Source organism: Tachysurus fulvidraco, chromosome 5 (assembly GCF_022655615.1).
Source record: "Tachysurus fulvidraco isolate hzauxx_2018 chromosome 5, HZAU_PFXX_2.0, whole genome shotgun sequence".
In the NCBI taxonomy this organism is placed as follows: Eukaryota; Metazoa; Chordata; class Actinopteri; order Siluriformes; family Bagridae; genus Tachysurus; species Tachysurus fulvidraco.
This window is the reverse complement of record NC_062522.1, coordinates 28,079,699-28,093,927: the sequence shown is the minus strand read 5'-3', so window position 1 is coordinate 28,093,927 and position 14,229 is coordinate 28,079,699. Positions and strand designations below refer to the sequence as shown.

Below are 14,229 nucleotides of genomic sequence, written 5' to 3'. Positions count from 1 at the left end.
AAACATTTCTGGCTGTACGTTTGTGTAACATTTCTGATTCTGTTCGGACGGGCCAAGCTCACTAAGTGATCGAGAGAGCCGAGGAATTAGAAGCGCAATACAGAGCTGCATTGATTGTTCTAGGTATTTGTGTAACACCTGGGAGACTCAGGCTATTGCCTGGGGAAGACATTAGTCAGTGTGCGTGTCTGTGTGTGTATTTCTGGCTGATGCTTAGGCCATCTGTCTGATCAGAGGACGGGTTTCAGTAAAAGATCATCACTTTACACCCAGACCTGGTAGACTTATACAGTGCCTTGCAAAAGTATTCATAAACACTGAACTTTTTCACATTTTGACACCTTACAACCACAAACAAAAATGTATTTTATTTGATAGACCAAAATTGTGAAGTGGAAGGAAAATGATAAATGGTGTCAATTTTTTTTTTTTTTTACAAATAAATATCTGAAAAGTGTGGTGTGTATTTGTATTCAGCCCCACTGAGTCAATACTTTGTAGAACCACCTTTCGCTGCAATTACAGCTGTAAGTCTTTTGGGGTTTGTCTCTACCAGCTTTGCACATCTAGAGAGTGAAATTTTTGCCCATTCTTCTTTGCAAAATAGCTCAAGCTCAGTCAGATTGGATGGCGAGCGTCTGTGAACAGCGATTTTCAAGTCTCGCCACGGATTCTCAATTGGATTTAGGTCTGGACTTTGACTGGGCCATTCTAACACATGAATATGCTTTGATCTAAACCACTCCATTGTAGCTCTGGCTGTATGTTTAGGGTCATTGTCTTGGTGGAAGATGAACCTCTGCCCCAGTCTCAAGTCTTTTGCAGACTCTAACATGTTTTGTTCTAAGATTGCCCTGTATTTGGCTCCATCCATCTTCCCATCAACTCTGACCAGCTTCCCTGTCCCTGCTGAAGAAAAGCATCCCCACAACATGATGCTGCCACCACCATGTTTCACGGTGGGGATGGTGTGTTCAGGGTGATGTGCAGTGTTAGGTTTCCGCCACACACAAAGTTTAGAATTTTGGCCAAAAAGTTCTATTTTGGTCTCATCTGACCAGAGCACCTTCTTCCACATGCTTGCTGTGTCCCCCACATGGCTTGTCACAAACTGCAAATGGGATTTCTTATAGCTTTCTTTCAACAATGGCTTTCTTCTTGCCACTCTTCCATCAAGACCAGATTTGTGGAGTGCACGACTAATAGTTGTCCACCAGCTTCTGAAGGCAGTTGGTGACACTGGATTTTAGTTAGGTGTATCAGAGTAAAGGGGGCTGAATACAAATGCACACCACACTTTTCAGATATTTATTTGTAAAAAAAAAAAAATGACACCATTTATAATTTTCATTCCACTTCACAATTATGTGCCACTTTCTTTCGGTCTATTTCATAAAATCCAAATAAAATACATTTTTCTTTGTCAAAATGTGGAAAAGTTCAGTGGGTATGAATACTTTTGCAAGGCACTGTATATACCCATTATGCACTGCTAATAGAATAACAGGCTTAACACTCGCAGGACATGTTTAATTTAATTCTGCCTTGCTTGCCAAAGTATTGAAATACAAGTACATAATGAGTCACTGATATACAATATATATACACACACACACCACTTTTGTTTAAAATCTATTGAAGTTTGATTTACCTCAACTGTGGTACTGTATGAGGAAGTCAGGAGTAGCAGAGAAGTATGTCAGAGTGGTGCAGGACATGTATGAGAGGAGCAGGACAGTGGTGAGGTGTGCTGTAGGTCAGACAGAGGAGTTCAAAGTGGAGGTGGGACTGCATCAGGGATCGGCTCTGAGCCCCTTCCTGTTTGCTATAGTGATGGACCAGTTGTCAGAGGAGGTCAGACAGGAGTCTCCTTGGACGATGATGTTTGCAGATGACATTGTGATCTGTAGTGAGAGCAGGGAGCAGGTGGAGGAAAACCTGGAGAGGTGGAGGTTTGCGCTAGAGAGAAGAGGAATGAAAGTCAGCCGTAGTAAGACTGAGTACATGTGTGTGAATGAAAGGGAGGGAAGTGGAACAGTAAGGTTACAGGGTGAAGAGGTGAAGAAGGTACAGGAGTTTAAGTACTTGGGGTCAGTCCAGAGTAATGGAGCGAGTGGGAAAGAAGTAAAGAAGCGAGTGCAGGCAGGTTGGAATTGGTGGAGAAAGGTGTCGGGAGTTCTGTGTGATAGGAAAATCTCAGCGAGAATCAAGGGGAAGGTGTACAGGACAGTGGTGAGGCCATGCTGTATGGTTTAGAGACAGTGTCACTGAAGAATAGACAGGAGTCTGAGCTAGAGGTAGCCGAACTGAAGATGTCGAGGTTCTCTTTGGGAATGACAAGATTGGACAGGATTAGGAACGAGTACATCAGTGGGACAGCTAGTGTTGGACATTTGGGGGACAAAGTAAGGGAGGCCAGATTAAGATGGTTTGGACATGTTCAGAGGAGGGTAAGTGAGTATATTGGTAGCAGAATGTTGGACATGGAGCTGCCAGGCAGGAGGCAAAGAGGAAGGCAAAAGAGGAGGTATATGGATGTAATTAATGAGTATAATTAATATGAATGTAATTAATATGAAGCTAGTGGGTGCAAGTGTTAAGGATGCAGAAGATAGGGATAGGTGGAGAGAGATGATTCGCTGTGGCGACCCTTGAAGGGAAAAGCCGAAAGAAGTAGTAGTAGTTTGATTTACATGATGCATACAAAACTTGATGCTATTTCATTTGCAGATTAACAAAGCAAACAGCAGCTACTCACCAGTGACACTGTCAAGCTCTGCTTCCTTCCACTTTTTCTTCAAAATGTCTATGTATTTTTAATCCTAGGTAGTCCAAGAAATCAAGACAGCAAATCTTAACTAAGTACAGCTAAGAACCAAAAGTTGAATGGAGAACTGAAGAAACTTTAGATTGTTTACACCATAGCATTGGTAGCTTTACTATGTTGTACAAAGTACTTGCTTAGAATTGAAAAAATGCTAATTCAATTAAATATTTGCTACCTGTGCTGAAATTCCAACAGGTACATAAAAAAATGGACGTTTATCACTTTGTATGCTTGTGACTTTGAAAATAGGGTTCAGCAGAGTTCTGTACCTTGCTTATCTAGACACAAATTTCATTTGAATACAACTGATTTCAACACAGTTTACACTATAATGTTGGCATTAATTGTCCTCATAACCAAATGGCTGATCCTCAGTACCGTTAGAACCCCCACGCTCCACAATCCTGATCAGATGGCTACAAACATTTACTGTGTCCTAACCTCAGGTTGGCAAATCTGACCCCTTTATTATACAGGCTGCATACAGTGTGCCTACAGAAATGCAGACGGGGGGATTATAATTGTTATTTTATGCATATGTGGTGCCTCAGCAGTGTCTTAGTGGTATTTTTATAAGAGGTACATGCTCAATTTTCCACCCTGCAGCCTCAGTTTCCATATAGAACTGCCTTGTGGCCATGTCTGCATTCTAAGGATTTCCTGGAGCAGGACTCCAGAGAAGTTTTAAGTGAGAAGAGGTCAGAGACTCTTGCCGAAATGAATTTCTGTAACACCCCCATTGACTAAAGCGGAAAACGAGATGCTCGGTTCAGTGCGAAAGTGCATAGCGCGCACAGACGCACACCCTGGGGAGCTTATACTCACCACCACTGTTAAGTATCATGTGGGTATGTAGCATACACATTTGGCGCCCACTGCATAAAGAGTCTTTTGATAGTACAGTGGGGTGTGTGTGTGTGTGTGTTTTACATCTAAACCACCACCCCTGCCCAGAAGCCTGCTGTTTATTCAGTCGCACTGGGCTTGTGCCATACCGGAGAGTTCAATAGTTCAGTTTGCCTTATGAAGAGGGGAGTGAAGGACAAGCAGAGAAATGCAGAATATTCTCTTGGAGCAAATCTGACAGGGTTCTTTCTCTTGGAAGGACTGTGTTTTGACAGAGCAGAAGATGTAATCTTGATTGGCAGGCATCTCAATCTTCAGGCTTCATTCCAAGCTACTTGATCTTGGGGCACACATGAGTGCTGCTTCTGTGCAGTGAGCTGCCCATCCAGTCCAAGGCCCCAGCCATGACTATAGGGATGCTTTTAAAAAAATCAGTCAAATTTCCAAAAATGTCTGTTCATGCAGAAATGGTGTTATTGGTTTCACAAGAGCATGCCAGTCCAGTCGCTGTCAAAAGTGAAGCAGACGGCTCTGAAATAATGTCAAGAGCATGTAGTGCAAAAACACCAGTGAGGGCTGAAAAATGTCAAACACAGGGGATTCATGTTGGACTGAAAGAGAAAAATACTGCTGCAGGGTAACAATTGTCCGGTGTCTTCATTTGGTCTGTGGAGTAGGCTGAAGTGCAGTACAGTGCATCTTGAGGTAATAATAAAAAGTAACATTAAACTGTAAACATATGAAATAAAAAAACTGCAGACAATTAGTGGTGATAAACAGAATCCTAGCACTTTCATAAGTCATACATAATTCATAAGTGATACTGGGATGAGACCTTTTGAAAAGTTTCAGTGAAAAATGTAGAGAAAAAAAATTTTTTTAAAAGATACCCATGGACAGGGCTTAAATGGGCCAGTGTTTTCACAACTTGTTTAGACAAGCATTATGTTCGAGCTCAGCTTGGTCATTTCCAGGCCCGCTCATGCTCTAAAGAAAACCTATACTGTTTGGAAGATAGCTGCTCTAAATTTGAAGGTAGCATGAGATGTAGCCTTTTCTGTGACAGTAATCCCATAATATTGTTCACTGGACCAGTGTTACATAAAGGTTTAAGAAACACAGCAAAATGATCTGTCACTCTAACCATAAGCCAGTCGCTTGTCTCTTTGTGTTTGTCAGATTAGAAAGACTGGATACCTTGGAAAGTCTCTTAAAAATAGCCAACCAGTGGAATTGATAAATCTGTAATCAAATTCACTGCCAGTGACGGATAGCACAGTCATTAGAGATTTAACACCAACAGAACATGATTTCTATAATACATAATAGAAAGTGAAAGACCCTCTCACAGGGGAGTGTTCGATGCAGTTTAGCTGTTGTTTGCCAAGTCAAAGCTTGTTTTATATAAACCATTAACCATTAGCATTAAGCATTGAGACATGGTTAATATAAGGACATATTAACCATGTGTCTGCATGAGGTGTACCATTTCACGAGCCTGAGGGTTTTCCGGCAGTTCATGGCCATAGATTTTGGTGGGAAGGATGTCACTAAAACCTACATAGCCTCAAGCAAAGTTAAGAGGCTATCACACTTGCATTATGTTTCCTGTTGAATTTTAGCATAAGCCTGTGACATGCAAGTGACGCTGAAAAACTCTGTATAGTTTAAAAAAAAAAAAAGGTTGCTTGGTTGCACACACATTTCTGACATACCAACATTATCAACACTAATAGCCCTTTCCCTAACCCAAGGTTCTGTACATTATAGGCACACTGAGAGCACTTATAGGTTTCCATTGTTCACAGAAATGTTTTCCATTTCACTCTTATAAAAGAGGTCTTGTGTGAGAGACAGTATTTTTAAACTTACCCCCAATTTGGTAACCCTATCATTAACTGTCTTGTCTGCTGCTCCACCCCCAGCACAGGGCAGCATGAATCTTACCCCAGTGGGCCTCTGTTAGCACGTGTTGCAGTGTCATTATAATTGCATGGTAATAAATGGAGCACCGAGCATGCTGAGCCTCAACTGTTGAGCAAGTCAACAGAATATCTGTCAAATACCAAAACATTTTTAAAGTGTTGTCAGTCAGTCAAAAGAGTCATTTAAAAAGTGTGGCTGTGAGAATAGGGACATTATGAAGATTAACATGTATTGTTAGGCTCCATCTACCTGCCTAAATCAACAAACTGCCACTGGTTTTCAGGGTATTAGTGGATTCTGTAACACTTAAATAAAAACAGACCATAGATTTTATGAACTACCATACATAAAACATTATATAGTTGTTGTTTTTTTTTTAAATAAAATGGTTTGAGAAGTACCTTTGGAACAACCTTAGCAAAATTTAACCAAAGGAATGTCAAATTTATGTCCAATTATACCTTGCCTCTAAGTGACCTTATTATTCTGCACGGGAGTCTCTTACAACAGAGACCCTGTGTGTTTGTTTAAAGCTTTCCCCTTTTTCTCTTTCCTTTTTCTCTGGGCAGTTTGTGGTTGCCAACCTCAGGCACTACCCACTTATTGGCTCACACAAGCTCTGACAGTAAGCCAGTGAGAGCAAAAACCTTCCTAAATTACACCTCCTCAGTAAATCCAGACATATGAGAAATATTTTTAATGGTCTAGTCCAAATAGAGCAGACCAAACACAGTGTTGTTGGGTATTTTTAAAATTTCTGTTCGAAAGGGTGGGCAATAGCGGCTGGTGTGCTCCGATTCGGAAAACCACACTCACAGAAGTGCTGATGTTTAGTCTCTGCGGTTGATGCTTGGGCCTTCTTGACTGACTGTGGCCTTTTTGTGGGTTACCGGGTTTCCATAATGCCGCAATCTATCGCAAAGGACATGAAGCGCCAGCATTCTCACACACATACCAACATTCTCAGACTAACATCAACATCCTGCAACAAACATAGCTTTCTAATTCAACAGCTAACAACTTTTCTCCCAACAAAGCACTGTTCTCTAACATCAGCAGTGTCCAAGAAACATTCTCACATTCAATGTTGTTTAGCTAAACATTATCCAACTCTTAAAATCTTCATTAAAACAAACTTTCTCAAACATTAGTTTTCAAACATATAATATCGTAACATTCTCATAAATTCAGATTCTCCAAACATTCTCAAATCATGACTGCCACAGTTATTCAAACAAATGCTTCGTTCTCCATGTTACGTTCCATCCATGGTGTCCCGCCTCATCCTGACAAGGACAAAGTAGTTACTTTATTTAATAAATGCTGTTAACATGCAGGATTTTTCAACATTTCCAAACACTCAACTTTTCTTCACCAAACTTTGACAATCATTCATTCATCTTCAGTAACTCAAGGAATCTCTGGGACAATGGGCACAAAGTGCATTTTGGAGAGCCCTGAAGAAACCCAAGCAGATACAGGCAAAAACAATCCACACAGACAGGGACCTAAGGTCAGGATTGAACAATATTTTCCAGTTAACCAGAATCTTGAGAACATATAGCAATGAAACCGCATCTTCATTATTTGTTAGCCCACTGTATGATTTTTTTAAAAAACTGATTTAGTTCCTTACATAGTTTCTTAATCACTGTGTAATACACTGAAGTCCAACCCTAGTCCAACCCCATAACTTTTCCATTCCAATGGAGGATAGACGGCCCCTTTAACCAGATGGGTTCAGCAGGCTGGGTTAACAGTTAGCTAAAGTGCAAGAGTCTCTCCCACCCCAAACTAGACTTGCAAATTAATTGACAATATTAGTCATGGCTACAGACAAAAAAACATGAGAATGGGTGAGCATTTTTTTATGATTCAGAAATAATATTTAGGATCTCAGGTATTCTGATGTGGTCTGATGAAAGAAAAAAGGTTCGGACATCTCTGATGTAATCCAGTGCATTGCTAGGCATCCTGAACTAGGATATATTTAGATACTACTTACTGCTGTGTATTGTTTGCTTACTGTTCTGCATTTTCTCGGACATGCCTTAAAACAAGCACACTACCTAGTGATTATAGTAAACATTCAAAGAACAGCCAAGAACCACATGTGGTTTAGTTGGTTGCATTGGCAGGTGTTTGTTTAACAAAAACCCTCTATGTTGGTGTCCTCTGGACTTTCCCTTTACAATCTGCTGTGCACTTCTTTAAAAATCACAAATAAATGTGTGCTGAAAACCCACTAACCTGAGGGGAACTGCTAACTCTTATGCTGTGTGAAGCATTTTGCTTGACATGGCCTTTACGCTCATCAGACCTCAGCGCAACAATGTCTATGGAAAATCATCAAAATACATGTGCAAACAAACTCAGTCTTGTGGTCATACAATACAGAATACATAGTATGAAGTTCTACCGTTTTGGTGTAAAGGCCAAAGGGTTTAAAACCATGCACTCTTGTTTTATTGGGATCTGCATCGTGAGTTATTTTAGAATAGTTAGGCTGGTATGTGTATAGTTAAACAGTCCAGGGTCTTTCAGTTTGTAAAACACATGTCCTTTGTTCTTTGTCCATTTTAATAAAATATCAGAGTTTGTGATGAACTGAAGTGTTTGTTGAGCAGGTACAGACTTACGTTAGACACTAGAATGGCAGTCAGGACTTCATTAGGAATGGCTTGACAGGATGCAGTAACATTCTGTTCTGACTCTCGCCCGCTTCCTCTCTGTCCAGTCGTACTCCCCAGCTGAAGGAGCAGCCTGCGCTGTGTAATCTCCCTGAGGAGGTTGAAGACTGTTTAACTGCTCCCAAGTATAAGCGGGATCTGGTGCACAAGCTGAAGGTGTTGAGGCAGGAGTTGTCTCAGCAGCAACCACAGGCTGGCCACTGTCGCATCGAGCTCTGTCGAGAGGAGATCTTTGAGGTGAGTCCCAGCACACTCCTTAATACACCTACATTGCTGTCAGTTATATACACCACAGCTCATTAATTCCTCTAACCTTCATCAGCTTTTAAACTGTTAGTATCTTAACACAGCTCTTCGGTCCTTTAACTCTGGTTACTGTAAGTACTTCATCATAGCTTCCTAACACTTAAATGTACTTCTTACATTTTTCTTTAACCTTTCTACCTCTTAACACAGCTCAATTAACTCAACTCCTTAAATGTTCTGCTTTTTAAAGCTTGGCTCACTTGACCTTTGGCTTCTTAAAGCTTACCCTGCACAACATTGCTCTTTAAACCTTCAGCACCATATCCAAACTCTATAAACTTTCTGCCCCTTAACACGGATTCATAAACCTTTGCATCTTTAAAATGTCAGAATCTTAATATGTCCTCTTAAAACATGAGCTTCTTAATCCTTCAGCTCTCTAATGCAACTCATTAAAGCTTGAGCTCCTCAGCATTTCTCCTTAAGGAATTGGAGAATTAAGACAATTCCATAACCCTCAGCTCCTTACCATTTTGCACCTCAACATTGTTTCCTGATTTAAAGTGGATTAAAGCTCCTCCTGCTCATTAACACAGTTCCTTAAAGCTGCATCTTTTTAAACGTTCAGGTCCTTAACCCTCAGCTCCTTAATCCAGTGCATTAAACCTGCAGTGTCCTAATGCAAGAGAGTGGAAGCATTTTGAAAGAATGAGTTTCCTGATAAAAACCATATCCGTACATAGTGTAAGTAACGATACACTTACAAATGTGCTGCTACAGGTAACAACGGGGTGGTGTGATACACCCCATGTGCTTTACCTGTCAGTAAACAGTTACTATATCTAGTGTGAAGTTTTTTCAATAAACAGTACATACTGAAAGTGATTTATTCCTCTTTTAACATAAATACGTTTCATTTATAAAATACCATGACATGATGTACAGTTTCTGTATATAGACACAATAAACCGTTGTTACCTCAACAGCTGCTAACATTTTTAAAACACAAAGTCCTTTCCACTTCCAGTGTTGTAAATCATTCTCAGGTCTGCAACGTCAACAAATCAACCGACCAAGGTATTAAATGGCATTAAAACCACTGGCACCAATAGGTAAAACTATGGCACGTGTAATAATTAATGACTATAACGCAAACCATTTATAGTATAAGGAGTACTAATAATGTTCCTTAACAGAAATCAGCCCATGGACAGGTGTCAGGTGTATTTTGTGGTATTAAGGGCCTGGCCGGCCTGTAGCGCTTTGCCTTGCATTGCAGGTCCAGAATCCAGGCACGGCTGAAGGAAAGAATGTAAATTTCTCAAAAGGCAACACAACTCCCTTTACACTAGTCATACGTTTGGTAGAAGGCAGGCTGGGGAGGTGTGTGTGTTAATATTTTACATTTCTTCAGTTATTTCTGCTTTCATTACACAGTTAACCTGTTTATATGAAAGACTTCACAGCTACTACCTGGGTAGCTAACTTGTTAGACTTGTGATTAGTTATTGAGCTTATGCACAGCATCTAGAGTTCAGGGTTGTCAAGACTAACTCCCAGAATGGTGACCATATCGTGTTTGCTCTTCTTGTATTTTAGCACATCATAAAGATGTTGATGCATGTTGAGCAACAGTAAAGAAATACAGTGTTCTCCATGCTGGCGTGACTCATACATGTATCACTGTGTATTCAGATGCTTCTCCCACTGCTTGCCTCTAGAATACACTGCTGGAGTGTCGAGTTTGCTTTGTGTAAAGCTTGGAAACAGTCACACAGTTACATCATTTAAACAAGTGCTATAAACTCATGCTCTCGCTCTCATTTTTGAACTTGTACATTCTTTTTTTTTTTTTGCCCCCTCCTGCTTTTACTCATTCTTTTTTCCCTTTGTGAACATCTTTAGAGCTGCATGGAGAGCTTGTAGTCAGATATGTATTGCTGTCCAGGGAGTTTTCAGACATATTTTGTTAGAGAGAATTGAGGTCTGAGTGTTCCACACTGTAGAATCACTCATCTGGTAAATCAAGATTAGTGTGGACTTTTAAGTACTTCATGAGATGTACATGAGCATGGGATACAAGAAACAGCAGTACAAAGCTAATGAATTAAGTGTAAAACAACTGTCAAATATATATACAGTATATTATACTCGTGCATTATTCTAAATGTTAATCAAATAAGCTTATGATCGAACAGCTTATGCAGATTATATAATTGTATAGTGAATTCATGTGTTAATACTGTTCCTTTGGCTGAAATTATCCACTTCATAGCTTTCATACCTTTTCATCCTCGTACATGTTTTCCTCCAGCCAGCTCATCCTTATTAACTAGCTTGTTTCAGATTGTGACCTAGTGTTACTATAAGGGCTTTTTAGTAAGCAAGCAAATCAGGTAAGTAAATGTTAGAAGCTAGCTGTCACACCAGCCATGTTTATTGTCTCTCTAGTAACAAAAGTATTAAATAAGAGAGAGTATAATTGTAATACCAGTACATTACATAATTTATATAGCTATATATTTTGTATCTTGTGTCAACTATTTTAGAGAACTTTACTTAATTGGTGTGTGCAGGAATCATATCGGCAGGTTATGAAGATGAGGCAGAAGGACTTGTGGAAGAGGCTGATGGTAAAGTTCAGAGGAGAGGAGGGCCTTGATTATGGGGGCGTGGCCAGGTACAGTACAAATATAAAGGCTTTCTTTTATCCAGTGTTTTTTTCTTTTTAAGCAACTTTTAAGTGGCCACATGATTCACACTGTGCTGTATTAAAGAAGGAATTTTCACAAGTTCATATTACATGTTGTGTTTGTGAATATTTGGAGATCATCATCTGCTCTTCTGTGTGATCTGTGATGTAGAGAATGGCTGTATTTGTTATCCCATGAAATGCTCAACCCTTACTATGGCCTGTTCCAATACTCACGTGACGACATCTACACGCTTCAGATCAACCCAGATTCTGCAGTTAACCCAGTAAGTTTCTCTCACACACACACAAAAACAGAAATGTAGCAAGTTAAAGAAAGCAGCGCACACTCTTGTTTTCATGATTATATTTTAATCCAAACCCTTGCTCTTGTGTGTGTGTGTGTGTGTGTGTGTGTGTAGGAGCACCTGTCCTATTTCCACTTTGTGGGTCGTATCATGGGCATGGCGGTGTTTCATGGCCATTACATCGATGGAGGCTTCACTCTGCCCTTCTACAAACAGTTACTGGGCAAATCCATCACACTTGAGGACATGGAGGCCGTTGACCCGGACCTGCACAACAGCCTGGTCTGGATACTGTGAGTCAGATCATAAGAAACACACTTACATTCACACACATTGTAAAGTTACACACAGCTTTGCAATAATAGTATTTTGTGAAGCACAACATTAGGATAACAGTAAAAACAATACTACAGCTTTAGCTTTCCTAAACAAGTAATAGTTAAAAAAAAAAAATTGAGTAGCATCTTGTATATGAAACACGGATGTGTGTTGAACAGGGAAAATGACATAACGGGTGTACTGGACCATACCTTCTGTGTGGAACACAACGCTTACGGACAGATCATCCAGCACGAGCTTAAACCTAACGGCAAGAACATCCCTGTCAATGAAGAGACCAAGAAGGAGTACGTCAGGTAAGCCTGAGCAACCCCAACCACATTTACTAAAGAGTGCACATAACAGCACATGAACAACCCATTTCCTGTATGCTCCCAAAATAATGACAGCTTTCACTCAGTTGTGTCTTCAAGACCCTTTCCAGGGGTGGATTGTTTTTTTTTTTTTTAAATTGCTTCTATTGACCCACAACTCAAAAGCAGTGCTTGATTTTCAGAAATTGTTCTTGATGAATTTCAGTTTTAAGTAATCAGTGGCCATTGTAGGTTTTTCTTTCTTTAAAGGCAGGGTCTCCGATTTTTGAGAAATGCTTCAGAAAACTGAGTCGGGCCAAATAATAAACAAAAATCAAAACAAAAGTGTAGCCAATGAGCAGAAAGGGGCGGGGCTTGTCAATATGCGGCGGAGAGAGTGTTCAGAGTGCATGTGTGAAGTGGTTTTGAAAGCGGTTTTGAAAGCGGTTTTAGCATCGACATGGGTTGAAAAGCTTACGATAAGGCAAGAAGTAGGACCCCTGTTAATATAGGATAAGGAGCAGGAAGCTGGCCTCATATTCACAGATTGGAGTTTCCTGAGTCAATAACTCCTGAGCTAAACACTGTTACTACACAAATAACACCTGTTTTCTATCGTATTAATGTAGAGAGGCAGCTACAACCATGCTTTGTGTAGTAACATCATTTAGCTCAGGAGTTATTGACTCGGGAAATTCAACTTTACTTAAGACGCCGAGGCGCTTTTTTCCTTCTCGATAGGTGAGTAACGTTGATTTTGCTTTGTTACACAGAACTAATATATGCCGCCCTTTGCATGATTATGCTTGTGTCATTTTTGTTTGTTTATCTGCAATCGTATTGTTCTTCCCTTCAGCTATGATAAAGACACAAAATTCTTTTTCAATATTTGCCTGGGTTATGCATGTATGTGTGGGCGGAGCTATCGATACAGGGGTGGGACCCATTTCGGTTAGGGGTGTGTTTGTTTTGGTGATTTCAAATGTCGACATTGGCTTTCAAAAATCGAAGACCCTGTCTTTAATGGAAGGGTACCACGATTGTAGTAGTTCTATGTACTACATTTTTACTCCAGCATACTGGTCTTGTGTCTGTAGGCTGTATGTGAATTGGCGCTTCCTACATGGAATCGAAGCTCAGTTTCTGGCTCTGCAGAAAGGTTTCAACGAGGTCATACCCCAGCACCTACTTAAGGCCTTTGATGAGAAGGAGTTGGAGGTATGATGTACAACACTCACCCACTGACACACACACACACACACACTTTCTGGGGAGTGGCATGGAAGTATATGTCCACAGCAGGCAGAAATATCTGGTCATTTCTGTGTGTTGTGAGTTGCAATGTGCTTCTCTCCTGTAGCTGATTGTGTGTGGCCTGGGGAAGATCGACATCCAGGACTGGAGGGCAAACACGCGCCTGAAGCACTGCACTGCTGACAGTAATGTGGTAAAGTGGTTCTGGAAAGCCGTGGAGTCGTTTGATGAGGAGCGCAGAGCCAGACTTCTGCAGTTTGTCACCGGCTCATCTAGAGTGCCTCTGCAAGGCTTCAAGGCCTTACAGGGTCAGATCACACACACACACACACACACACTTTTTAAAAGCAGAGAGAAAATGCAAAAAGAGCAAATATTATATATATATATATATACACACACATATGCACACACACAATATAAAAAAAATCCAGCCCAATAGTTGTCTCAAAATAAGATGCTAAAATGTCAGCCAAGTTCTCAGTGGAGAAACAAAACACAGTGTATCTCAGATTTACACAGTGAAAAAACCTAGACCAAGCTAGAACGCACAGCCACAAATACAGGACCAGAATCCAATAAAAATACACAAAGCTAGCGCTCAAAGTCACCAGAAGTTACCAGATGTTTGTCTTTCAAGTCCTGTAATAATCACGTTTCAAATATACCTTATAAAAACACTGATTTGCAGATAATCATGACATGAAGATCAGTAAAATCTTCTCTGGTTACATTTTTCTGGCCCTGACGTGAACTCAGGATGGGAAGGCAGCTGCTTGTGTTTTCATGGCAGCACAAATTACAAACT

The 14,229-nt window shown here is 40.4% G+C and overlaps 1 protein-coding gene and 1 long non-coding RNA gene across 8 annotated transcripts in view; one reads left to right on the top strand and one right to left on the bottom strand.

The window, feature by feature from the left end:
• Positions 1-14,229, top strand: part of LOC113634456 (E3 ubiquitin-protein ligase SMURF2-like) — a 59,785-nt gene that overhangs the window by 40,971 nt on the left and 4,585 nt on the right. For all 3 annotated transcript variants that reach the window (XM_027133425.2, XM_027133427.2, XM_027133424.2), the window contains 7 exons: positions 8,337-8,526; positions 11,112-11,215; positions 11,400-11,514; positions 11,650-11,828; positions 12,033-12,170; positions 13,265-13,385; positions 13,528-13,729. In XM_027133425.2, the coding sequence (XP_026989226.1) occupies positions 8,337-8,526; positions 11,112-11,215; positions 11,400-11,514; positions 11,650-11,828; positions 12,033-12,170; positions 13,265-13,385; positions 13,528-13,729 (1,049 nt within the window). The remainder of the gene's footprint in view (positions 1-8,336; positions 8,527-11,111; positions 11,216-11,399; positions 11,515-11,649; positions 11,829-12,032; positions 12,171-13,264; positions 13,386-13,527; positions 13,730-14,229) is intronic.
• On the bottom strand, positions 1,900-13,551 carry LOC113634458. 5 transcript variants are annotated; one of them, XR_007140568.1, is made up of 6 exons: positions 13,406-13,551; positions 12,066-12,136; positions 8,239-11,826; positions 7,850-7,935; positions 2,759-2,822; positions 1,905-1,959 (listed from the first exon to the last, which is right to left on the bottom strand). It is a non-coding gene; the product is annotated as an uncharacterized LOC113634458 (long non-coding RNA). The 5 variants fall into 5 exon arrangements; XR_007140569.1 differs by lacking the exon at positions 1,905-1,959 and having other exon boundaries at positions 2,578-6,885; XR_007140567.1 differs by having other exon boundaries at positions 1,900-1,959; positions 2,759-11,826.